Source organism: Cordyceps militaris (assembly GCF_000225605.1).
Source record: "Cordyceps militaris CM01 unplaced genomic scaffold CCM_S00005, whole genome shotgun sequence".
NCBI lineage: Eukaryota > Fungi > Ascomycota > Sordariomycetes > Hypocreales > Cordycipitaceae > Cordyceps > Cordyceps militaris.
Window position 1 is genome coordinate 1,702,688 of NW_006271973.1, and position 22,381 is coordinate 1,725,068.

Genomic DNA, 22,381 nt, shown 5'->3' on the forward strand with positions numbered 1-22,381 from the left:
ATGACCCCGCGTTTGTGGCTTGCCAATAGTATGTAGCTCGACGTCTTGGCTTCATCCGCGCCGAATGTCTTTGACGTGGTACGCGATGGGCGCCGCCACGAATAGCTCATGCCACTTATGCTACACCATCTCTAGAAATCCCCGTCCGTTGAGAACGATCATAATAAAAGGACAAAAATATAATACATGCCCAGCATATTTTCTGTCGTTTAGTGACGTCATGCCAGGATCTGGACACGTCTGTTGAAATGGTCCACAATTCAAGAAAGCTCTCAATGGTACGAATTAGGCTGGAAGTATTGGAACAGAGTGGAAATAAAATGAAAGCCTTGCAAATTCGATATATTTGATAGTTTATCGCATCATTGTGTGTACGACACCGAGTTAGTTAGGAGGTTGTTCGCTGTAGGCGCGCCCAACGCGCTAACCACCTAGCCCAGGCACAGTGAGTGTTGTTGGAGCCACCGAGCTAGTTAGCGCATCTCGCATCTCGCATTATCTTGACATCAACTCTGATTGCCACCCTCGTGACATGACGAACCGCGCTCGCTCGCTACTCGTTTAAGAATGCCACATACAGACAAGACTTCGCTCTTTGAGTTTCCCGTTACCCGCTCGACGGCTTAGTGTGCTACCCTGCCATTATACTTTTTCCGCCACTTTGCAGAACACGTTTCAAACTTGCAACCTTCCACAACCCATCACCACACAACCAGCAAACCACATTTTCATCAACCACTATGCCTCCCAAGTCTCTATCCGAGATGGCCAACGCCATCTTGTTCAAAAACTTGAGTTCCATCGCCAGCGTCGGCTATCTTTCGTACGCTTCCGTCCGGCACCTCCTGGTCAAGATTGAGGACGCGAGGCAGCTCCGCCTTATTGAGCTCAACTGCCCGCAGCTGCAACGCGACACGGGCGAGCTGTGGCTCAAGCTCATCGAAAAGGACTTTCCGCTCGAGTTCAAGGCCAACGCGTACAAGCCCAAGAACCCGGACCGCTGGTTCAAGGTCTGGGAAAAGTACAAGGCTGAGCGCGACCGCTCCCTCCATAAGTCGGAGGAGCAGCTCCGCTCCGCCTTCATGGGCCTCCGCGAGGACAAGGCCAAGAAGACGAGCACGATTGTCGAGGGCCGCTTCCTGCCGTCGGACGCGGTGCGGCCCAAGAAGCGGAACATGGGACCCAAGGACACGTCGACCAGCGTCCTCAGCTTTGGAGGCGGCAGCCGCACCAAGATGCGTACAGGCGCCGACGTTATGCGCAAGGCCCGCCGCGAGGCACGCGAGGTGCGCAACATCCAGGGGACGCTGTCACGCTCCGTCGTCGCGCCCATCAGGCTGCTCGAGAAGCAGCACCTCCCAACGGCGGCACCGGCCGCCATGGTGCATGAGCAGCGCATCGCCGCGCAGCCTGCGTTTCGAACTCCAGAGGCTGAGCAGCGCGAGCAACGCCGCCAGGAGATGGAGAGGAAACGCGCGGCCACGCTCGAGGAGCACGCCCAGAAGGCATCGTACATTACAGACTCGGAAGATGACTCGGACGCGCCCACCCAACCCGTACGCAAACCATCATCAAAGCGGCCTGCTCCTGCGGCCGCGGCCATCACTACAACCGCCAGCTCTTCATCCGCTCCACCACCACCACCAACCAAGACGCTTGCCCCAGGCCGCAAGGTCCTCGGCTCCGGCTGCAGCATGTTTCAACGCAAGTTTGGCCAGGGCAAGAGCAGCGCCATGTCGTCACCCAAGCCTGTGCGCATCATAAGCGCCGCCGCGGCTTCGCCCCCGTCAGCCAAGAAGCGCTCCAGAAGCGAGGCCAACCTCGGCGACGAGCCGCAGCGGCCCGTCACTCCCTCTAAGCCGCCGGCTATTCAGGTTGCCCTGTTGTCGCCCAACCATTCCCTGCCCAAGGTGCCCAGTCCTGAAATGGGCAAGATCATGTCACACGGGCAGTTACCCGAGCAGGCAAAGGTGCTACCTCGCAAGAAGAAGCCCGTCAATGTCTTTATGAAGCGTCCCGTCAGACGCACATGAACAAATGACAAAAACACACAACACACAGCACATACGCAACACGCGCAACACGCGCAACACGCGCAACACATATACAACACACGCACCACGCACACACACAGCGTGTACACTACAGTACAATACCCTTGAAATGAATAGCGATTTTGGAATTTTGGATTCTCATGTGGGATTAGAGGCGTTTTTTTTGCTTGCAATTTGTCTGGTTGATTTTTCTCAGTCTTGAGCGGTCTTGCTTTCTTTGAATTTTCTGGTTGACAAGCCATACTGGCATGATGATATTTGCCTTTTTGGCAGGCGAGCGAATTTTTGACTCTTTTTTTTTTTTTTTCGGGATCTGCACACGGAATACAGCGGAATACGAACAGCGAACAGCGTAATGGAGTTTGTCTTTTCGGCGTGCCTTGTTTTGTCCGCCACCCAGCGAGGTTTTTTTTTGGTGTGTTTTCTACATGGGCATATATCAGCGTAATGGCATTTTCTTCTTTTGGAGCCCCTTTTGTCGGGGTGTTAGCGATTATCATTTCGAGCCTTCATCATATACATATCACAGCAAATGGATTTTCAGCGCTTCTTCTTCGTCTTTTCCTTTGATTCTTGCTTGTCTCTTGACTCCCGTGAAACGTGCATGTAATCTTGGATGTCTTTTTTTTATTTATTCTTGTATATATGCCAGCCTATTCTGTCTTCCGGCAGCAGGCGTAAGCGCGCGTCTCATTCTCTCCTCCGTCGTTAAAAAAAAAACGCTATTGTTTCATGATTTTCCATGTTTCGGCATGTATTTCTTGTTCTTTTTCGCTCGTCGTCGTCGTGGCGGGGAGGATTGTGATGTGTGTGTTTCGCAACAAAAAAGCGGCACGCTCTCTATTGGCGGCCGCCACGGAGAGCAAGGACGAGATGCAGCGTATCGCCGCCGTTGAGGTCGTAGTCGGCAGCGGTCTTTTCGTCGGTCCTGCGTTTTCGTCGCGTGTCAGTTGAGATCAAGCGAAGCAGCAGCAGCGGTAATAAAAAGGGGGGGGGGACCATACATTTGCTTGCCGCCGTAAATCAGGCGCTGCTGCACAGGCGGGATGCCTTCCTTTTCCTCGACCTTTTCCTTGATCTGCGAGACCTGTTGTTTTTTGCCACACGGCCATCGTCAGCCCCAAACCCATACATAGGACGCGGCCGCGTCCCCCCCTCCCCAAATCAGCCCACGAGTGAAGAAACACGCACCTTGTAGCTAGGCTCAATGTCCAGCTCAATCTCCTTGCCGGTCAGCGTTCGCACCCTGCGGCGTTGCACGTTAGCGAGGCGGGGGAGGAGAGTCCCAACGCGGTGCGAGGGCGTGCTGGCGGCGGGCGCGCGCGAGTTCTTACTTGATCAACATGGTGGGCGTATGTGCGTTTTGGTGTGTTTCTAATGGGGTAGAAAGGGAGCTTGGTTTTTTTTCGCGCAATGAGAGGATGTGCAAGGTAAAAGGTGGGATCGGGTCAGAGAGGTTGCGCAAACCGGCGGGACCGTCATCGTTGTGATGAGGCATGGTGGGGTAGCTCGCTGTTAGTCGCCTGCCGCTATTTCCTGCCGTGTTGTCTGCCTAGCTACGTTTACGAGTGAGTGTCTAGATTCTACATCATTGGAGAACTAAAATACATGAAATTTACTACACAACCGTTGAAGTGCCAGTTTTCACCAAGGCTGTGGCATTGCCCTGAATGGTGGTCACGTTCAGATGCATCATCAAGCTTCCTTTCATCCATATATTGCTATAATACACTCCATACATTTAACAAGTGCAGTGGAGATTGTAAGTTGAGAGAAAGCCTAGAGGCAGAATACTAGGGCTACTCTGCTATTCCTTCTTCGCGAGTGCGCTCCGTTTGGCGCTTTAGTTCCTGTCCTCCTTGTCAAACACGTTGAGGCCGAGGCCGTCAGCGTCGAGCATCAGCCTGTTCTTGGAACCCGACTCCTGCATTTGCTGGGCAATGAGGCGAGCATTTTCAATCTTCTTGAGCTCGACGTAGGACTTGCTCTTCTTGATGGCCTCACCAATCAGCTCGGCGGAGCGGGCCTCACCCTGGGCCTTGACGACCATGGCCTGCTTCTCCTGGCGGGCCTTGTCGACGACAAAGGCGGCGCGCTGGGCCTCTTGCTGGGCAACCTGCTTGGCCTCGACGGCGGCGGTGAATTCGGGCGAGAAGGCGAGGTGCTGCGGGCGGGCTTGTTAGCCGGGGTTGCTTAGGGAACAGGAGGGAGGGCATACAGTGAGGGAGACATCATCTAGCAGAATGTTGAAGCGGGCCGCGCGGCGCGCCAGGTTCTCGCGGACGAGCTTGGCCACCATTTCACGCTGGGTAATCAGCTGGCTGGCGTTAAACTGGGCCACGACGCTCTTGAGGACCTCGTTGACAATTGAGGGCAGCACGCGCTCGTCAAAGTCGGTGCCGAGCGTGCGGTAGATTTGTGGCAGCGCCTCGATCTGCGGGCGTGAGAGCACACGGCAGGTAATGTTGACCATTTGCAGGTCCTTGGTGCCCGTCAGCGACGAGACGTTGCGTGGCTTGGCTCGCACATCGTAGACGACGGGTGTCTCGAACCAGGGGATGTTGATGTGTGTGCCTGGGTACGTTTGTCAGCTCGCCTGGAAAAAGCTCGAGATCCATTCATGGAATCAAATCTATAGAGTACAGTGCTCTCTCATCCACTGTCGTCTAAGGGGTGTTGCCAGGCTCACCTTCGTTGAAAATCTCCTTGCTGACGCCGGAGAGCCTCTTGTACTTGATAGCGCGGTGGCCACCGTCGACGTTGAAGAGCGCGTTGGACAGAAACATTGCGCCGCCAATGAGCAGCGCGCCGCCAAAGAGCGCAGGGCCGCCGCCGCGCGGCATCTGAGGGCCTCGTCCGCCCGCTCCGCCCGACGACTGCATCTGGCGCAGGCGGCGCATCGCCTCTTCTTGCCAGTTGTTGGACATGGTGGTGTGAGTTGTACCGGTTCGGCCGGGATATCACGCGCAAGGTGAATCGAAAAAGAAGATGCGGAATTGGCGCGAAATCGATGCTCCGGTCCCCTATGTTGATTGTCGATGGGTGATGGGGATGGGATGAAATCGCGGAGTTTGGAGGCGAGCTTGACGGCTTCGAGCTTGAACGGCCTGAGGTTTGCTGGTGCTGGCAGAAAATGGGGCCAATTGATCATTGCTAATTGGCTGGCAATGGGTACCTTGGTACGTCTTGGTAGGTTACCTAGGTAGTCTAACTACATAGGGCACTCTGTGATGGCTTCAGCCGAACGCGCATGTCCAGGAGGGAAAAAACAAAAAGAGAATTAAAGAAAATGGTATTGTTCTAAATGGATATTCTGTTTATGTACCGAGAAGATTAATGTTCAAATCTGACGTATAATCTAGTTGCCTAGTTCCAAAGCATTGCACCATGTACTGCAGCATCCTGCACAACCTATGTACGCTTCTCAAAACCCAAAACAAATGCTGCATTTTATCCGCTAAATCCAATGGAAATGGATGCAGAATCCGGAAAGGGCTTCCGGGCATACCCGTTGAGCATCCGGAACCCAGACCGACAGCCCCGTCCTTCCTCCATCACATCGTGAACCCCCTTCAAGCACTTGGCCGCCTCCCTCATCGACTCTCCCACCGTCACCGTGTCCGCCAGGCGCAACTCGCCCGCCACCTTTTCCATCTCGCAACGCAGCAGCCAGCGCTCCCAACTCCAACCGCCCACGATGCTGCACACACCTGCGATGTTACCGGCGCCCCCCATGGTCATGCCTTCCATCTGGTGGACCTGAGCCGCCTCGTCTCGCTTTCCACTTGCGCCAGACACGGCGGCGGGCACCTTGTAAAAGTTGCGCTGGGCCCCCATCGGCAAGCAAACCCAGGCACGGCGCGTGTCGCTGAAACCGGCGCGTGCAAGTCTTCTCAGCCACAGCTTGGAGGGGCTGGGATCGTAGCCGAGAGTCTTGAGGGAGAAGCCAAACTCGACGCTCTTGGCCAAGCCCAGAGGACCGGCGTTCATGATATCGGAGTCGAGAATGGAAAACTCGAGATAGCCGCCAGGCTTCAGGACACGCATGCATTCCCGCGTGCACGTCTCCCATTCATCCTCACCATTTTCGCCAACAAACTTGAGGATGCTGTGGAGCTCGCGGGCAGAAATGAGGTCAAAGTGATTGTCAGGGAAGGGCAGATGGTTGAACTTTTCGACGGCCACCTGACGGTGGTTGGGCGGTCCGTGAATGTTGGCGTTGGAAAGCTGGCGAATAGTCTTGGTCGTGACGGTGTAAATCTTGGTGTTGGGGTACTGCAGAGCACAGTGCCAAGCCCAGTCACCAGTGCTTTGCCCGCCGAGGTCGAGGATGCGAGATCTGTCGCGTGTCTGGCCATCCTTGCTCATGGTGTGCATGGAGATTCTGGCCAGTCGCTTCGTGATGGGAGCTCGAATCAGTTGCCCCCCGTTGAGGAACTTGACAGCGGCAACGTGCCATGACGGCATGGCAATCTGATTCATGGCCTCCAGCTCCTTTTCTTTCCGGATCTTTTCAGGGTCGTCTGTCAAGTTGAGATCGCCTCGCACCACGTTGGCACTAAGACGCTTCTTGGCCGACTGAGGAACAACGCTTAACTGGTACTTGCCAAGCAGCTGGTTCAAGTGAACCTCGCGGAGACCAACACGCTGGCTCTGCAAAGCTTCAAACCGTGGGAGCTGGTGGATAAACACGTCCGAACGCTGTGCGCGCACAATGTAGTCTTGGAACGCGCGGTAGTATGCTGATTCTTGGCGACCGAGAGTGGAAGGAAGTCGCTTGGGCTGCACTGTGGGCAGAATGTGGGAAAATCGCACGACTTTCTTCTGTGACTCTGAAGTAGCCTTGTCCTGCTCCTCTGGTTCCTCTGTGTCAATGTCCTCGGCAATGGTCTGGAGAGCGCCGTTGTCTGGTTCGTCAACACCCTTAAGATATGATCGCTGGGCCAAGAGCCAGTGTTCGGTGCGATCAAGGTTGGAGAGGGCTGCTTTCTGTTGCTTTCGGGCATAGGCAGGATCATAGTCGATGACAATCTCGGTTGGGGCTTCTTCAACATCAGGAGACGATGCGGTCACAGGAGCCTTGTTAAAGACGGACGCCTTGGGTGTTGGAATGATCGGGCGAGCAGTTGGCATATCATCATCGTCATCGTCATCACCATAAGGGACCTCGATAATGTGCTCTACAGGCTCAGAAGAGAATCCAGAAATGCGATAGAAACCCTCGGCCGAGTCAGGTCGGCTGGGAACGGGCGGAACCTCCGAAGGAACGTTCCACGGGCAGCGGTAGAACTGTTCAGCGGTTGTCGAGGTAGGTGGGGGCATGCCTGCTGGAGACTCGCTCGGTAAATGCCATTTATTTCGGGCTCTTGGGGAAAGGTCAGAGAAGAAGCCGCCGGGAGAGGGAATATCCAGTTTGCTCAGCTCCAGAAGCGACTGGCGCGTTGCATTTGAAGTGCTGGGGCGGGGCTGCAAAAGGTCTGTCATCAGGCGGAACGGAAGTTGTTGCGTTTGCGAAACGGGTCGCATCTCCATGGGGGCAAATTCCAATGCTTGAGAGGCTTCATCCTCGGATTCGCTGTCGTTGGAAGATAGGGTGTGAAGTGTGGCGAGAGCACCAGGCTGTAGACGCACACCAGGCCAGTTTTCTTCCTGGGGAACTTCATCGTTGCCAATGATGGGCGTGGGTGGGGAGCTCATTGCTGCAAGCTGCTCCGAGGTCAAGCTGCCATCGAGAGACGGTGGTGCGGACGGGATATGAAGGGCCTGCTGTAATCCCATGAAGCTGATTTGGGCTGGGGACATTGGCAGCTGGGCCGAGGGTGTCAGCGGGACTGGTGATGTGATTTTCTTGAACTCGTCAACCGCCGACCATTCCTCGATGTGACTGGAAGGAATAACCAGGCGCCCTGGAAACTTGGACGCCCCGGCGGTTACCTGCTGATCGTTCTTGAGAGACATGCTTCGGCGTAAGCCTCGGGGGAAGTCATCTTCATCATCGGAAACATCATAAATGTCCTCAAACTCAGTATTGTCTGTCGCGGTACTAGCACGATTATTCCACGGGTTCGAAGACGTCATCGGCGAGCTGTCGGCAGATACTGTAGAAGGAGACGACGGAAGAATTGGAGCAGAGAGAAAGTTCACGCCTCGCGGCGTCGGAAAATGGTCGCTCATAGGGGAGAACCATGCGTGACCCTGAACCTTTGGGTTCTGACAAGGCATGTCAATTTGGCCGTCGTCATCGCTGTCCTCCTCTAAAATAGGATTAAGTTGCCTCTTTTGCCTTCGACCCAGCGAAGGCTCAGCGGGCTGAAAGCTGTTTGGGGACGCGCGGAGGACCTGGGCCATGTTGATGGTGCCTATGCTATACCGGATAGCCGTCACTGATGATCCCGTCTCGTGGCACTCCGAAATTCAAAAAGACAAATAGTAAATATGGTATCGTGCAAGGGTGAGCTGGCGACCGGCGCCAGGTAGGACGAATAGAATGACAGGCTGCTTCGATCAACGAAGCGTCTAAATTTCAAGCAACACAAAAGAAAAAGGCAAAGGCAAAAAAGAGATATTAAACGAGGATGAAGAAACGAAGATGCGAAACCGAAAAGAGTGGCCATACTGGCCTGGGGTGACGAGGCGACTTAAGCACTCGCACAAAGCAGTTAGGCGCCGACGGAGCCAAGCCCCCAGGACTTTTTGCGGTGGCATCCTTTTTTGCGGCGGCATCCATCATGGGGTCAGTTGCATGGGAGATGGGGAACTATACGGCCACAACAACGTCAGCGCAAGTTGAATTGTGTGTGCCGGAGCAATAGAACACCCACGTCCAGCCTAGGGCAGATGGGATGGTGTGGCTCGCCGCTGGGGCATCCGCTGTCGAGCAGCCAATCGACGAGGTCGTCGAAGCGCCCGACTCTCGTGAGGGGGATGTCGGCGAGAGCCACGACTGGGCTGGACGAGCAGGGTTGGGCGATGTGGCTGCCAGGATATGTATGGGAGGCACCCATGCACGTGTGTGACCAATGAGTGGTGTCGAGGGCGAGTCCGGCGCTTAATTTTCTCTTGGGATGACGGGTCATTGGGCGGGGTTCGTCATCAGTGAGGCAGTCCCTCGTTGAACACTGGGCCGAATTTGAGCTAAAAGGGTGACTAGGCAGCTGTAAACGGAATGACTCCTGGAAAGTTTATCGATGAACTCGTCACACAATGCGGTTCACTGCATTGCCGCCCGTGGGTAGCTTGGGGGCCTCACATCCGGTCGTCACCCATCCATCGACTGTTGTGCTGATGGTTCAAGATTTCGTGAATTTATTGGTATGAGACTCCGAAATGCAGAAATTGAAAGTAGAACAAGAGGTATGCATAGCGCTGGGGGTGTTGAGGGATGCTCTGCAGACTGTTGTTTGCCGGCCAGCTGGTTGTTGTAAGTGGCACATTGATTGATGCAGAGAAAGGTGGAGAAGACACCAGCGGCTACGACGGTGTACGAGCATACCATTGCCGAGAAAAAAAATGAAATAATTCCAAGAAAGGGAAAGCTGAAAATTTAGTGCCACCGTTAATCAATTTAGTCTTGGAGCTAGGCGAGCTAAACAAAGTACAAATCGTAACTAGGTACAAAGGCAGCTAATTGGGTAGGTAGGTAGATCCCCAGGTCTCTAATCGTTCTACTTGTCTAGGAGCGTGGGGGCGATTTTCCGGTGCGCTCGACTATCTTGGAGAAATATAAATGTTTACCCCTCTTTCGATGAAGTACAATATAAAACCAAACATACAGGCCGTCGGTTCAGCCCTCGACATTGCAGGTGCTATGCTTACTGTTAGCGCAGCGGCACAGGTAACACAGCAGGCTCCCGCAGCAATGAGCCTACGTTGAAAGCTGTTGCCAGCAAAACATATTCGCAAGACAAACACGGAAAACTGCATTGAGAGTCGCCAAATTAATAGCCCAATTTCAATCAGTCAATAATTATTCAAGCGCTCTACACCGTAATCTCCGGTCGTCGTTTGTAGTTGCAGCGTCACGCTCTACAATTCAAATACGCCCCACGTCGACAAGCTGCCCCTCCAAAACTGAATTTACCCCGCGATGGGCGTTGTCAACGTGAACAAAATTCACCACAAAACACCACCGACCAAGATTCTGCCTAACCGAGACAATGGCAGATACAGAGCAAGGAGACGCCCTTTTGGAGCCCCAGGCACGAGTTGTAACATATTGCGGAGGTACGTCGCTCACTGCCCCCGTGCAGCGCTACGCGAAACAAAAACACGCGCCGAAGCTAACAACCTTGGACCGACAGTCTGCACTCTGCCCCCTGAAGTATGTGCCTACCCTCGGCCGGCGACTCGACAGACCGTGAAGCAGGAGGCAGCGAAATATATTAACGACTCGAAACTGTAGTACTGCGAATATGGCGGCACGGTAAAAAAGTGCCAAGATTGGCTGCAAACCAACCAAAAGGCAATGTATGACAGGATATGGTCAGCAGGTTCGTCTCCTTACTAGGCACCTCGTATTTGGCCTCCTGCTTACAATAGAAAAAAAACAGAGGCACTTGAAGCTGCCACGGCCTCGCTCTCGGTCGAGGCCCAGAAGCGTGCTGCCAAAGACGCTCAGAAGAAGACGGCCAAGGCCGAGGCCGCCGAGGCCAAGCAGGCCGACAAGCTCGCCAAGAGCATCATCACGATCAAGCGCATCGAGCGCAACAAGCGCAAGTTTGTCACGGCCGTCATCGGTCTTGAGACGTTTGGCCTGGACCTGAAAAAGTGCGCCAAGGACTTTGGCAAAAAGTTTGCCACCGGCTCGTCCGTCACAAAGGTTCCCAGCGGCGGCGAGGAGATTGTGGTGCAGGGCGACGTGAGCGACGAGCTCGAGGAGTTTATTTTGGAAAAGTACAAGGACATACCCGAGGACAACATCGAGCTGGTGGACGACAAGAAGAAGAAGAAGGCGGCGGCGGCAGCGGCGGCCAGTTAGCGGCCCAGGTCACGCACGAATGATGCATATTTGGGAATTCAGAGCAAGACATAAACGAGTCCAATTTGCTATGATGCCAATACGAATAAGCCAAGTTGGCCGTGCTTCCCGAATGCGAGATTCCATCCCTTTCATGAAACGCCATGTCATGCCCCCAGAAAAGCGCAATGTAAAATGAAAACGCCAATTCAAACCCGATCCAACAAAAAGCCATACTGAAAAAGCCGCCATCTTGACCTGCATCCCCATCCCTACGTACGCTTGCGGAGAACTCGTCCGGAGCTGCTCGTTGTAGGCGCCGTAGCTCTACTGTTGGCTACACCTTTGCGGAGGCTACCCATGACTGATTTTTTTGTAGTCGCCGTGCTAGCCTTGGATGCGACCGGCTTACGCACGACGGTGCCATTGCTCGCCTCGCTCGTCTCACTGTGAGCACTAATTCGGCGCCCCGTGCGAGTGGCCGGTCGAGCAGGCTGCTGCTTCACCGGAGCCGCCCGTCTCGTCTTTGCTGCGCTGGCGGGCGGTGCGGCAGCGCTTCGTGAGCTAGCGATGGATGACGTGGTCAACTTTCTGGTGCTTGCAGCTCGGGCGGCCTTGGCCTTTTCCACCATGTTGGATAACATGGAGGTAGCTGTCGCGGCGGAGCGCACACCTCCAGTTTTTAGAGGCGAACCGGGTCTGCTCAGGTACGACTTGGTGGGTGACACGGGAATTTCGCGGTTGCCGAGTCGAGAGTTGGATGAGGTCGGCGATAAGATCTGTGTTGGGCGAATCGGGTTGTCTTGCATAGCGGCGCGAACGCGCCTCTTCATCGTTTCGCCACCAATCTCGTTTTCCTTGTCTCCGCCAGAAATTTCGGTGCTGCGCATGTTAGCACGCTAGAGGGGAGGGTGCCGTAGAAGAACACGTACCTGACACGTTTGTTGCTGCGCGCGGTATTCGGGCGCGAGCTTTGTTTCTGAGCTGCGCTACGCGACAACGGGCCATCCTTGGCTGGCACGGGTGGCCGCAGAGCTGCCTGCTCCTGATTGATATACTTGAGAAGCAAGTCTCCCATTTTCATCTTGCGTAGAGCGGTAGGGATTCGGTTGACGCGAATTTCTATTCGCGATCGAAGGCCCTGGGCCTGGAGGTTGTATTGGGCACGAAGTCGTCGAGCTCTCTCGGTGACTATATAATTAGTATCATCTCGAATCCATGAGGCGCGAGTTACATACTCTCAAGTTGTAAGTTCTCAATTAAAGTCTGTTTTTGAGGTAGCGTGATGCCAGCTCTTCGCCTCTTGATGGGACTGCGCTCTGTAGGTGTGGTCGGCTCTTCCCTGACGGGGACCTTGACACCGCGCTGCCGCGTCGAGGCTGTGGACTGGTCGGAGCCTCGCTTCTTTGACCTCGTAGGAGCCATGTTGTATAATCAAGCTCTCGTGCTGCAATGTGGTAAAATAGTTACAGAGCCGGGGATGTAATGCAGAGGTATGGTGCTGGATGTTCGAGGCCAGTCGCGCGCTGTGAGTTAGTGGCTACTGGCGCCAAAGTAAACAAAAGGTGCAAGCTTGAAGGATTATGTCAGCTTGCGGAGCTATCCAAGTGGTAACTGCAGCCAAAGTACAGGTACAAGTAGATGCTTCATTAGTAGGCTCCGCAAATTCTGCAGCTGGTAAGGTATCAGCTACCTACCTGGTTCCAGTCAAGCTCCAGGCTGACCACCACTGACGACGGCTGCAACTGGCATTCCTTCCACAACAACCATCTCCATCTGCGCCATCACCACTGATCGTCGGCCAATTCAACCGCCACCAACTTACAACCACGGCAGATTGATTACAGAAATAGAGCGATAGTCATCATACACGCACAGTCAAGATGGTTCTCGAGGCGGTCATGGTTGTCGTTGACAACAGCGAGAGCAGCCGCAACGGAGATTACCAACCCACCCGATTCGATTCACAAGTGGACGCCGTTAATGTCCTCTTCCAGAGCATCACGCAGGGTAACCCCGAGTCCTCTGTTGGACTAATGAGTATGGGGGGCAAGGGACCTGAAGTTCTTGTCACTTTGACGACAGAGCAAGGCAAGATCCTCGAGGGTCTGCATCGCACAAAGAAGAGGATTGGTGGCTCATCGCATCTCAAGACGGGCATTCAAGTTGCTACTGTATGTCTCTGAAGTACACGCGGCCACTTCTGTAGCTATTCTGACCCTTCATAGCTCGCTCTCAAGCACCGACAGAATCGGTCGCAACGACAGCGCATAATAGTCTTTGTTTGCTCACCAATTGAAGAGGCGGACAAAGAACTCAAGATCCTGGCCAAAAAGATGAAGAAGGGAAACATTTCCGTCGACTTTATTCTTTTTGGTGACCTCGATGACGACGCCACGAAGACGAAGCTCGAGAAATTCAACGAGGAAGTCAAGAGCAGCGAGGGCTCCCACTTTGTCGTCATCCCACCCAGCAGCAAGCTTCTCAGCGACCAGCTTGTATCCAGCCCTATTCTGCTCGGCGAAAACGCCGGCGGCGGCGGCGGCGGCATGGGCAGCGGTGGCGGCGGCAACGACGAGTTCGAGTTTGGCTTCGACCCCGCGCTGGAGCCTGAGCTGGCGCTCGCTCTACGCATGAGCATGGAAGAAGAAAAGGCGAGGCAAGAGAAGCGTGCGCGCGAGGAGGAGCAGGCGGCCACCAAGGCGTCGTTGGAGGGCATTCCAGAGGAAGGTCAGGGTAGCGGAAGCAAGAAGGATAAGAAGGATGGCGGTGACAAGATGGATACGTCCTGAAACACCAGGCGGCGGGCGCTGTACATTAGACAGAATTTACGGGATTTTTCTTTACCAAGATTATCATTAGAAGCGCCGTGCTCTGAGTGACTTGTGCGTATATTCAGTGTATTCCTCATTCGTAATATTCATGCCCCGGGCTTGCGCCCAAATTTAACGGTTGTTGATCTCTCTAATATATGACAACAGCTTGCGGTCAAAAATCTCACACCGCACCGGCATCTCCAGCGAATAAAACGGATTCTTCATGACATAGTCTGCGTATAGGTCGTATATCCACCGGATGGTGACGTCGACATTGGTCTGCGTCGTGTCCGTGAAGAGCAGGAACTTGGTCCCCGTCATGGTGGTGAAGCACTGCAAGCGAAAGTTTTCCGTCTCCAGCACCTCGAGCCCAGACGACGGCTCTGGCCTGTTGGGGACGCCGCCGGGCGCGGTCGGCGCCGCGACCGGCCTGATGGGGTTGAGCCTGGATGTGATGGCGTGGACGCTGAGGGAGAACTTCTCGTCAGCCACACTGCCCGGTTGAAGCGGCGGGAAGGGAGGGAGATGCTTACCCGTGAAAGGTGCCCGCGAGGACGAGGTAGTCGTTTGTGCTGATTTTTTGCAGGCCCGTCTCGTGGAAGATCTTGTTGTAGATTAAGCCACCGGCCTTGTTGATGATGATGAGCGTAAACACGGTCCTGCGGCGGTTAGCTACCGTGAGTGCTGCGGACTGTGTAGAGAGGCGTACATGGTTATGGTATCAGCCGTGGCCCCTTCTTTTGATTATTCTGCTTTTTCTTTCCCCACGGTACTCTCAGCTCTGACGAAGAAGTGAGCTGTGAACCGCGCCTCCGCCAACTGGTTTCCCGAGCCACGACAACGACGACGGTACAGATGGAATATTGAATAGCTCAGAGTGAGACCTTGTCCGTATACATTCCTCAATTGTAGTGAATTTACAAAATGACGTTTCGTTGTAGGCGTCAGGAGGGTATATGAATGATGAGCAGGGGAAACTACCTATGTCGGCGGCTGCCACGCCGCCGCTCTTGTTAGGCACACTGCAGCACCTCGCCCCACTAAAAGCCATCGACTTGGACGCACTCCAACCAAACCGTGAAGCGCACCTCTCGCAACTTTTTTTCCCCTTTGCCACGCAGACATTGCGCCTCTCCACCACGGCGCCATTAAATACCGAATATCCAGTATATATACGCCTACACCGACGACTCTGCTTCTCTGCGACCTGTCCTCTGTTTTCTCCCTGTTGCGCGCGCGCGTGTGACGGACCGATCGGGCTCAAGTGACCACCACAAACTGCCTTCCGCCTTCCGCCATGTCGGCCAACAAGACGTCACGGCCCAAGCCGCCGCCTCCCGGCACCGAGGAAGCCTCCACGATACTGAACCTCGGCGAGTTCCAAAACGTCGACACACTCACGCTGTCGGAAGCCTCGCTGGTGCTGAATGCGCTGGTCGCGAAGCGTCGCAACGACCGCAAAAACGTCAACGAGACTGAGTACGCGTTGTTTGAGAAGAGCGAAAAAAAGGACCCGCGTCTGGTGCCTTTTTTTGCGCAACTTCGAGTAAACTTTTTGCTAATTGAAAACCCTTTTTTGGGATCGTTTTCTGGCAGGATGCTGAGCCAGACCCTCAGCTACCTCGATCACTTTGCGCGGTTCACGCAAAAGGAAAACGTCGAGGCCGTCGAGCGGCTGCTCAGCACGCACAAGGACCTGGCCAAGTTTGAGCGCGCACAGCTGGGTAAGAACGGGGGGGAAAAGGCGTAATCCATTTGTTGCATCCCCATCTGACGCAGAGAGCAGGATCGCTGTGCTGCGAAAGCGCCGACGAGGCCAAGACGCTGATCCCCTCGCTGACGGAAAAGATCAAGGACGAGGACCTGCAGGAGCTCCTCGAAGAGATTTCGAAGCTGCAAAACAGGTAAAAGCGCCTCGCGTGCTCGTGAAACAGTTACGCAGCCACAGAGCGGAGAGTCCCTTGCAGACACGCGACTAGAACCAGTGGGGGGAGGGGAGGGTTTGTCGAGAGCAACGCTGGAGGCATGTAATCTTTTTTTTTGCCTTTCCATATTTTTACATTTCTGGCGCAAAATGGATCAATCCGACAACGGAACAACAATGGCGTTTCAATTTTTTTTCGATAACGGGGAAAGAGTATGGGACAGTATGTAACCTTGAACTGGTATTATTTTCTGCACAGTTTGGGGGGAGATGGGAGCAGGGGTGAGAAAGTCTCGCGCGGTGTTTTCATATTAAAAAAAAAGAGAAGACAAAAATATAACATGATTTCCGTCCGCAGTCCCCGGTCCTTCCCTTCTCTGCCTGGGGGGTTTCTCTGCCTTGGGGGGTGGTTCCGTCACTACTGCCTGGTACGGGTATCTCCCGCCAGCGTCTTATACTGGTTCCATTGGTTGATGTAGGTCGGCCGCCCATTCTCCCGCGGCAGATGCTTGAGGGTGGCGCGCGGATCCGAGTTGGGGCGCTGCTTAACCGCCCACGGGGACCGCGTGCCTGGCCGCTGGTCGTCCGCGGCGGCACCCCCGTCCGCGGTTGTCACGGTCGTGCCGGGCAGCTCTGCGACGTGAATCGCGCGGCCGTCCATCTCGTATGCGTCGGGATAGCGCGGGGTCGCGGCCCTGGCTGGTTGATCGGCTCGACCTATGGGAGTGCTGTGTTACTAACTACCAGCCGTGATGGACAGATGCGCGGGTGTGTGCGTGTGTGTTGTAAAGGATGGCTTACCTCCAAACGGCGCAAATGGGTCATAGCCGTATCCTGGTCCGGACACTTGGTGGGGAGTAGGATGTCGCGGCAGCGAGGCGGACGTGGGCCGCCGTCCAAAGATGCTGTCATGCAGCCTCGTTTTATCCACATCGACAGGCGCGCTCCCGTCTTCCGTCTCGTCGGCCGCACCGCGGTTGCGGCGGCTCCACCACAGCCACAGCAGGACGACAAGGAGGGCCGCCGCAAACACCCCGCCCATGGCGATGCCGACTACCGCTCCCGTGTTGATGCCGCTGCCGCCGCCGCCGGGGGCGGCTTGTTTGCGTTTGGGTTGGATGTGGAAGAGTCCGTCGGGGTCGGCGCCCCCCACGCGGTCGACGAGGTCGGTTCCGGAGTCGCCTCAGTGGTGAGCGATGGGTCCGTCGTCGCGCTGGGCAGCTCCCGGGTTATGGTGGTATGCTTCGTGATGGTGACGGTGGAATCATTGGGGATGGTGCGTGTAGTGCCGGAATCTGAAATGGGCGAGAGGGTTCTGGGAGAAGAAGAAGAGGAGGAGGAGGATGGAAGAGGTGGCTCCGTGGAAGACGACGACGACGACTCTGTGCTCGTATTTTCGTCTTCGGCGGGTCGACTGGTGGTTATGAAAGTGGTTGGCGGTGCACTCGTCGAGCTGGGCGTCATGGTTGCTGTTGTTGTTGTTGAAGATGAAGTCGGTTTCAAATACGGGTCTGCTGTTGAAACTGCACTCGTTCCGCCCGGGGCCTCGTCGGGGCAGCTGGCGAGGTTGCAGCCGTCAACGCTGCAGCAGACCGCTTGCTTCATACCTTCTTTTCGATTTTGAAACCAGCGTGGCCAAGGGGGGGAGGGGGGGGTGTTGGACTTGTGCGACTCCAAAGTGAGCAGCAGGTGAGATCGTGTAAGTCGTTTGTGGAGCACGCTGTAGACAAGTTCAGCTTTGCCTGCTCTCTTCACAAGCCAAGTACCACGGCGAATAATGGGATTGCAATGTGATGGTGGTGATCATCATTTCAAAACCTAGAGGCAGAATTGGGCATCCGCGGAGTGAAATATCCATCGCACATCATGAATAGGCGCTCGCCCAACAGCTTGGGTGGCTATGTGCTTGGTCACACCCAACACGCAAAATGCAGGGAGAGCGGCCATTCGCCCTCCATGCGGATGGCAAATCGAAACAGCCTTCCTTGCCTGAATCGAAATCTTCCTCTCTAATTCTGCGTGGAGGGTGCCGCAGTCGCGCCAAACGACTACCACATGCAACAGGTCGTCAGCACGGCCACGGACCAACAACAATAGCAGTCAGCAGCAGAAGCAAACAAGACCTGCCTGGGAGAGAATACCGACTGCTATTTTCGGAGCCACCGCCCCCTCGCAACGCCTTCCGAACCATGCAGCCGGGCCAAGAGACAGGCAGAAAGCATAGGGCAGACACGCATCTTGACGTGCAAACTGCTATTCCTGGGAGGGGTGCCCATGTCCGGGGACGATGCTGAACCAGCACCAGACGCAATTTTCACACATAGCGACAGGGACGGGCGGTTACCATATGCAGGATGTCACACCGGCATGAAGGGGAAGCAACATCGCGGAGGTGGTTTGCCGGAAGAACCCAGCCTTCCCCCCCAGGCTCCGTCATTTCGGGCCCCCGACCAAGAACACCGGGTTATGCCCTTACGAGAGGCGACCAATGGTGAGCGTCCCTTCCCTGCAACACATTGACTGCAAAGATGGAAAGACGGCGCGCAGAAGCCAACGTGGAAAGAGGGAGAGAGAGAGAGGGTGGTCAGCCGAACCCAACAGCCGCCCATGCAGCACGCAAAAAACCCACTCACACTTGCACGACAAACCACCTGGCAAATAAGCAGAGACAAAATGATGACATGCATTGTACTGTAGCTCTTTTGAAAAAATGATGCAGATGAAACCAAAACTTTCCTATCAAGGACGCCTATGTTCTTTCCGTTTAATACACAATAGAGTCTTAGCCGCTAGACGCACACACACGCAGCCACGGTCGTCATGTTTCACGTCAAAGCCCCTTCCCCTACAGCTTCTCCAGCAGCAGCTTGCTGCCGCTGTTTCCTACCGACGGCTCAGCCTTCTTTTTGCCTGTAGCCTTCTTCTTTTTGCCTACCGACTTGTCCCCCGCCTCCGCCGCCGCTGCCGCCGCCTGCTCCCTAGCCTCATGGACCGCTTTTTGCTCCGGCGTCTGCTCCGTCGCCGCCTTGCTCAGCAGCTTCTTATTCTTCTTGAGCGTCTTGCGCACAGCCTCAGCCTCGCCAAAGTCGCCCGCCTCGAGCAGCGCCACCACCACAAAGGAGCTCGGCCCGGTCGCCCAGTCCACAATGTAGTCGGCAATCACGGGATATAGAATATTGGCAAAGCCCAGCGCGGGCTCGAGGGGGATAATCTTGCCCGCCGCCTTGTCGAAGCGCCCGCCTTGGATCAGAGACTTGAGCGTGCGGCCACCAAATGGCGTTTGAGAAACATGAGTCGGAGGTTGCAGCTCGTCCTCTGGCACCGCCTCGTTGGGGCTGCCCTTGGCGGCCTGTGCGACAGCTTCCAGAGCGGCAGCCTTGTCGCCCGTGTTGGACAGGAGAACGTCTGCGATAAATTGGCAGCCGAATGCCGTCGACAGGAGATCCGAAGGGGCCGTGGCGATGGCTTCCAAGAGATGTGGGGTGAGCGTGGAAGCAAGTTCCTGCTGACGAGCATCCGCATCCTTTTTACTTGTTGTCTTGCGAATTTCGTCAACTTCTTTGAGCAGATCCTGGGCAAAAGAAGTGCCAGGAGGGAAAAGAGACTTGGACATGCCCTCAAAGAGGTACAGGAAAGTCAGTCTAGCATGTGGGTTGTTGACAGCGCCGACGATATTTTCCACCACCTCTTCGTTCTTCTCGCCGACCAGCTCCGGGAAAATGGATTTGGCGACAAGCTTGGTATCATCAATAACGTCATAAGCGGTGAGAATGACCAGATGGGCGTATTGGTCACCCGCCATGGTCTGGAATGCATCCTTGTAGTTCTTGAGCAGCTGCTTTCTATCCTTGGCGGTTCCGTAGGCAAGCATCAGGCAGACCAACCGCGAGCCTGAGCGGGTGAAGGCCAAATTCTTCATTAAATCGCCAGTCTCGTCGCCCTTGATAAGCTCCAGAAATTCGGTAAACTCTTCCGAACCGGGTTCCGTAGCCAAGTAGTACTGAAGCATTGCGTCGTGTAGCATGGTGAAGCCAGTCATGCGCTTCTGCACCAGCGAGTTGATCATCTCGAGCAGCGACTTCATGATCGGGCCGCGCTTGCTGGGTGTGTCGGCCAGAATCTCCTTGAGGTCGGCCGTCACGGCCTTGCCTTTGGTCAGCTCCTTGAGGGTGAACTCGGGGCCGTACCACTCGCGCAGCAAGGACGCCTTTTGCTCTTTGGTCGCGACCGTGCGGTAAATGTCGTCCAGGATCCACGAGGCCTCGGCATGGTTGATGAGTTTGCGGACGCGGCCGTAAAAGTTGGGGACGACGAGGTTGAGAATTTCGTCGTCGTTTTGCACCAGGAGCTTCCCGATGAGAAACTTGGCGTACCGGCTCTCGGCCAGCTGGGAGTAGCTGCCGTCGAGCTCGTGGGCAATCTGCTTGCGCTGCTCGGGCGTGGAATACTTGAGGGCGGTCTGGACGGCGCGCACAGCATCGTGCTTGAGGACAAATTCCTTCATGCGGCCGGTGATGATGGTAAAGAGTTCGGCGACGAGCTCGTGGCGCTCCTCCTTGGGGACGTGAGACTTTCGGCGCAGTCGCTCCCAAATCTTTTTCGTGCGGTGGACTTCGTCGGCGAGCGGCTTGGCTGCCTTGCGTTCGGCCGCAAGTTGCTTCTGTTTGGCGTGTGATTCGCGCGAGGATAGACCTGAGTGTCCATGTTAGCCAATGTCCTCGACTCAACCCAATTTTCTCCTGCATACCTGTATCAACAGGCTTCTGGTAGTCTTTGGCCGCCGACTTTTTCTGTTTCTTATCCTCAAGCTGGACGCCACCATCCTCAGAATCCGAAGAGCCTTCGGGTTCGTCCACGTCTTTGCGGACAGGCGCAGCCTTTTTGTTGCCATCAAGACGGGCTTTTTTCACCATGGCGCCAGACTTCCCCTTGTCCCCTGCGGTAGCTTTTCTCTTGCTACCCACGGCGGAGATTTTTGTAGCCATTTCGGATCTGATTGCTTCTCTGGAGAATTGTTGCGTGAAAAGCAGGCTCGGCGTAGCAGAATGGACTTTTCAACAGCGGATCCAGCGTCTGCACCAAAAAGTTGCGGCGGCTTCCCAATTTTTTTGTCCATCTGCCAGGCGGTGAAGTGACACTAAGCCTAAACAGGAACGCTGACCCCCGCGGTTTGTATGGGCTGGCGTCCGCTGTAGGCCTTCTGTAAGATCAACCAGAACCACGCCGAACAGAAGAATCATCTCACCCGATGCCACACTGCGCGACGAAGGAAGCAAGCTCACCATGACTGATTTCGGTGAGGAAAATACTTTTCTCTGTGGTAGACTTGCTTTGCCGACTGTTAGCTTGCTTCTCCAATTCCCAACATATACACTGTGTAGTCTCGTCTGCTGGTTACTGATATCTGCGTCGGCCGAACGGCAACGAAATACGGCTTGAACTAGTATCAACGCTACGCTGTTCTTATCAGGTTCAATATTTATTACAATCATATTCGTAGGGATTAGCGAGTCTCAAAAATATGCCGAAACTGTCCTTCTTTGGTTGCATTCATGCTGTGAGGTTAGTAAGCATTGCGCTGGCGCACAACCCACTTCACGCCTTGCGATGGAGGGGCAATTTCTTAACAGCTCGACGCGCCAATAGCTGTTTGGACTACCAGGTTCTACATCATGGGTCGCGAAGAGCAGGTTGAGGAGCGAGAGGTTCTCGACTCCATCTTCCCAGAAGAAATCACAGGTACGGAGGCCACCACAGAAATCAACCTCTCCCCCATTCGAACCCATCTTAACTCTGCCCAGATGTCTCGGAGACGGAATTCAGAATATCCATCGCACTCGATATCCCCGACTACCCCGAGGATGAGGAGCCTCCCAAATTCCTCCTCTCCGTCCGGTACCCGGCCGAGTACCCGGACGTAGCGCCCGACCTCGAGATCATGGCCGCGCCCGACGGCGGCACCACCGAGCACTTTGACACGGCCGACGACCGCGACGCCCTGCTCGCGAGCGTTGAAGAGACGATTCAGGAAAGCATGGGAATGGCCATGGTCTTTACCATTGCGTCCGCGCTCAAGGAAGCCGCGGAGCAGCTGGTGCAGGAGCGCAAGGACGCCGTGGCGCAGGCCTACGAGGAGCGCCGCGCGGCCGCGGAGCAGGAGGAGAATAAAAAGTTTCAGGGCACGCCCGTGAACCCGGAGACGTTCCTCAAGTGGCGCGAGGGCTTCATAAAAGAGATGGAGGAGCAGAGCGCGCGCGAGGAGGAGGAGAGGCTGGCGGACTTGAAAAAGGCAAAGATCAAGGAACCGGTCAAGCTCACGGGACGGCAGCTGTGGGAGCGTGGCCTGGTGGGCAAGGTTGACGAGGGTGACGAGGATGATGATGCGCCTGTGGAAGAGATGGAGAAGCTCGCAGTTGAGGCGGTATAGACCAACGACGAGAATCAAAATACCAAAAAATCGTAAAATAAGTTGATGCTCCAAGGTGTCGCTGCATGGTCTCACGCGTACGTACTTGTAAGCTTACAGGTCTACGCCCTTGAATTATTGTGCCTATCATTAAAGCCAGGAATTGAATAATAGGCTGCCTCAACGCCGTCTAAATGCGCAATATGTCCGTCCATATTTGTCCTT

The 22,381-nt window shown here is 55.0% G+C and overlaps 11 protein-coding genes across 11 annotated transcripts; 5 read left to right on the forward strand and 6 right to left on the reverse strand.

Annotated features, from left to right (window-relative positions):
• Window positions 1–740: 740 nt before the first annotated feature.
• CCM_06874 (RNA polymerase II transcription factor SIII (Elongin) subunit A) lies at window positions 741–2,033 on the forward strand (the record flags this gene model as incomplete). The annotated part of the gene is made up of 1 exon (XM_006672012.1): window positions 741–2,033. The coding sequence occupies one exon, from the start codon at window positions 741–743 to the stop codon at window positions 2,031–2,033; it is 1,293 nt and encodes a 430-aa protein (XP_006672075.1).
• Window positions 2,034–2,894: 861 nt separating this feature from the next.
• On the reverse strand, window positions 2,895–3,399 carry CCM_06875 (Ubiquitin; the record flags this gene model as incomplete). Its single annotated transcript, XM_006672013.1, has 4 exons — window positions 2,895–2,982; window positions 3,059–3,141; window positions 3,246–3,300; window positions 3,389–3,399. The coding sequence occupies 4 exons, from the start codon at window positions 3,397–3,399 to the stop codon at window positions 2,895–2,897; spliced, it is 237 nt and encodes a 78-aa protein (XP_006672076.1).
• A 498-nt stretch (window positions 3,400–3,897) lies between these two features.
• On the reverse strand, window positions 3,898–4,981 carry CCM_06876 (prohibitin-2; the record flags this gene model as incomplete). The annotated part of the gene is made up of 3 exons (XM_006672014.1): window positions 3,898–4,218; window positions 4,273–4,628; window positions 4,744–4,981. The coding sequence occupies 3 exons, from the start codon at window positions 4,979–4,981 to the stop codon at window positions 3,898–3,900; spliced, it is 915 nt and encodes a 304-aa protein (XP_006672077.1).
• Window positions 4,982–5,504: 523 nt separating this feature from the next.
• CCM_06877 (Methyltransferase type 11) lies at window positions 5,505–9,549 on the reverse strand (the record flags this gene model as incomplete). Its single annotated transcript, XM_006672015.1, has 5 exons — window positions 5,505–8,459; window positions 8,671–8,811; window positions 8,876–9,172; window positions 9,257–9,335; window positions 9,449–9,549. The coding sequence occupies 5 exons, from the start codon at window positions 9,547–9,549 to the stop codon at window positions 5,505–5,507; spliced, it is 3,573 nt and encodes a 1,190-aa protein (XP_006672078.1).
• Window positions 9,550–10,210: 661 nt separating this feature from the next.
• On the forward strand, window positions 10,211–11,031 carry CCM_06878 (Density-regulated protein DRP1; the record flags this gene model as incomplete). Its single annotated transcript, XM_006672016.1, has 4 exons — window positions 10,211–10,277; window positions 10,355–10,374; window positions 10,456–10,543; window positions 10,604–11,031. The coding sequence occupies 4 exons, from the start codon at window positions 10,211–10,213 to the stop codon at window positions 11,029–11,031; spliced, it is 603 nt and encodes a 200-aa protein (XP_006672079.1).
• Window positions 11,032–11,282: 251 nt separating this feature from the next.
• CCM_06879 (uncharacterized protein) lies at window positions 11,283–12,435 on the reverse strand (the record flags this gene model as incomplete). Its single annotated transcript, XM_006672017.1, has 3 exons — window positions 11,283–11,892; window positions 11,943–12,201; window positions 12,249–12,435. The coding sequence occupies 3 exons, from the start codon at window positions 12,433–12,435 to the stop codon at window positions 11,283–11,285; spliced, it is 1,056 nt and encodes a 351-aa protein (XP_006672080.1).
• Window positions 12,436–12,893: 458 nt separating this feature from the next.
• CCM_06880 (26S proteasome regulatory subunit S5A, multiubiquitin chain binding protein) lies at window positions 12,894–13,802 on the forward strand (the record flags this gene model as incomplete). The annotated part of the gene is made up of 2 exons (XM_006672018.1): window positions 12,894–13,184; window positions 13,239–13,802. The coding sequence occupies 2 exons, from the start codon at window positions 12,894–12,896 to the stop codon at window positions 13,800–13,802; spliced, it is 855 nt and encodes a 284-aa protein (XP_006672081.1).
• Window positions 13,803–13,955: 153 nt separating this feature from the next.
• On the reverse strand, window positions 13,956–14,537 carry CCM_06881 (Sybindin-like family protein; the record flags this gene model as incomplete). The annotated part of the gene is given in 3 exon segments (XM_006672019.1): window positions 13,956–14,319; window positions 14,360–14,485; window positions 14,503–14,537. 3 exon segments carry the CDS (start codon window positions 14,535–14,537, stop codon window positions 13,956–13,958), a joined length of 525 nt encoding a protein of 174 aa, XP_006672082.1.
• A 586-nt stretch (window positions 14,538–15,123) lies between these two features.
• CCM_06882 (polymerase (RNA) II (DNA directed) polypeptide D) lies at window positions 15,124–15,734 on the forward strand (the record flags this gene model as incomplete). Its single annotated transcript, XM_006672020.1, has 3 exons — window positions 15,124–15,305; window positions 15,423–15,550; window positions 15,613–15,734. The coding sequence occupies 3 exons, from the start codon at window positions 15,124–15,126 to the stop codon at window positions 15,732–15,734; spliced, it is 432 nt and encodes a 143-aa protein (XP_006672083.1).
• A 2,861-nt stretch (window positions 15,735–18,595) lies between these two features.
• CCM_06883 (protein PUF6, putative) lies at window positions 18,596–20,735 on the reverse strand (the record flags this gene model as incomplete). The annotated part of the gene is made up of 2 exons (XM_006672021.1): window positions 18,596–20,442; window positions 20,498–20,735. The coding sequence occupies 2 exons, from the start codon at window positions 20,733–20,735 to the stop codon at window positions 18,596–18,598; spliced, it is 2,085 nt and encodes a 694-aa protein (XP_006672084.1).
• Window positions 20,736–21,422: 687 nt separating this feature from the next.
• On the forward strand, window positions 21,423–22,177 carry CCM_06884 (RWD domain protein (Gir2), putative; the record flags this gene model as incomplete). The annotated part of the gene is made up of 2 exons (XM_006672022.1): window positions 21,423–21,489; window positions 21,552–22,177. The coding sequence occupies 2 exons, from the start codon at window positions 21,423–21,425 to the stop codon at window positions 22,175–22,177; spliced, it is 693 nt and encodes a 230-aa protein (XP_006672085.1).
• Between the last annotated feature and the right edge of the window lie 204 nt (window positions 22,178–22,381).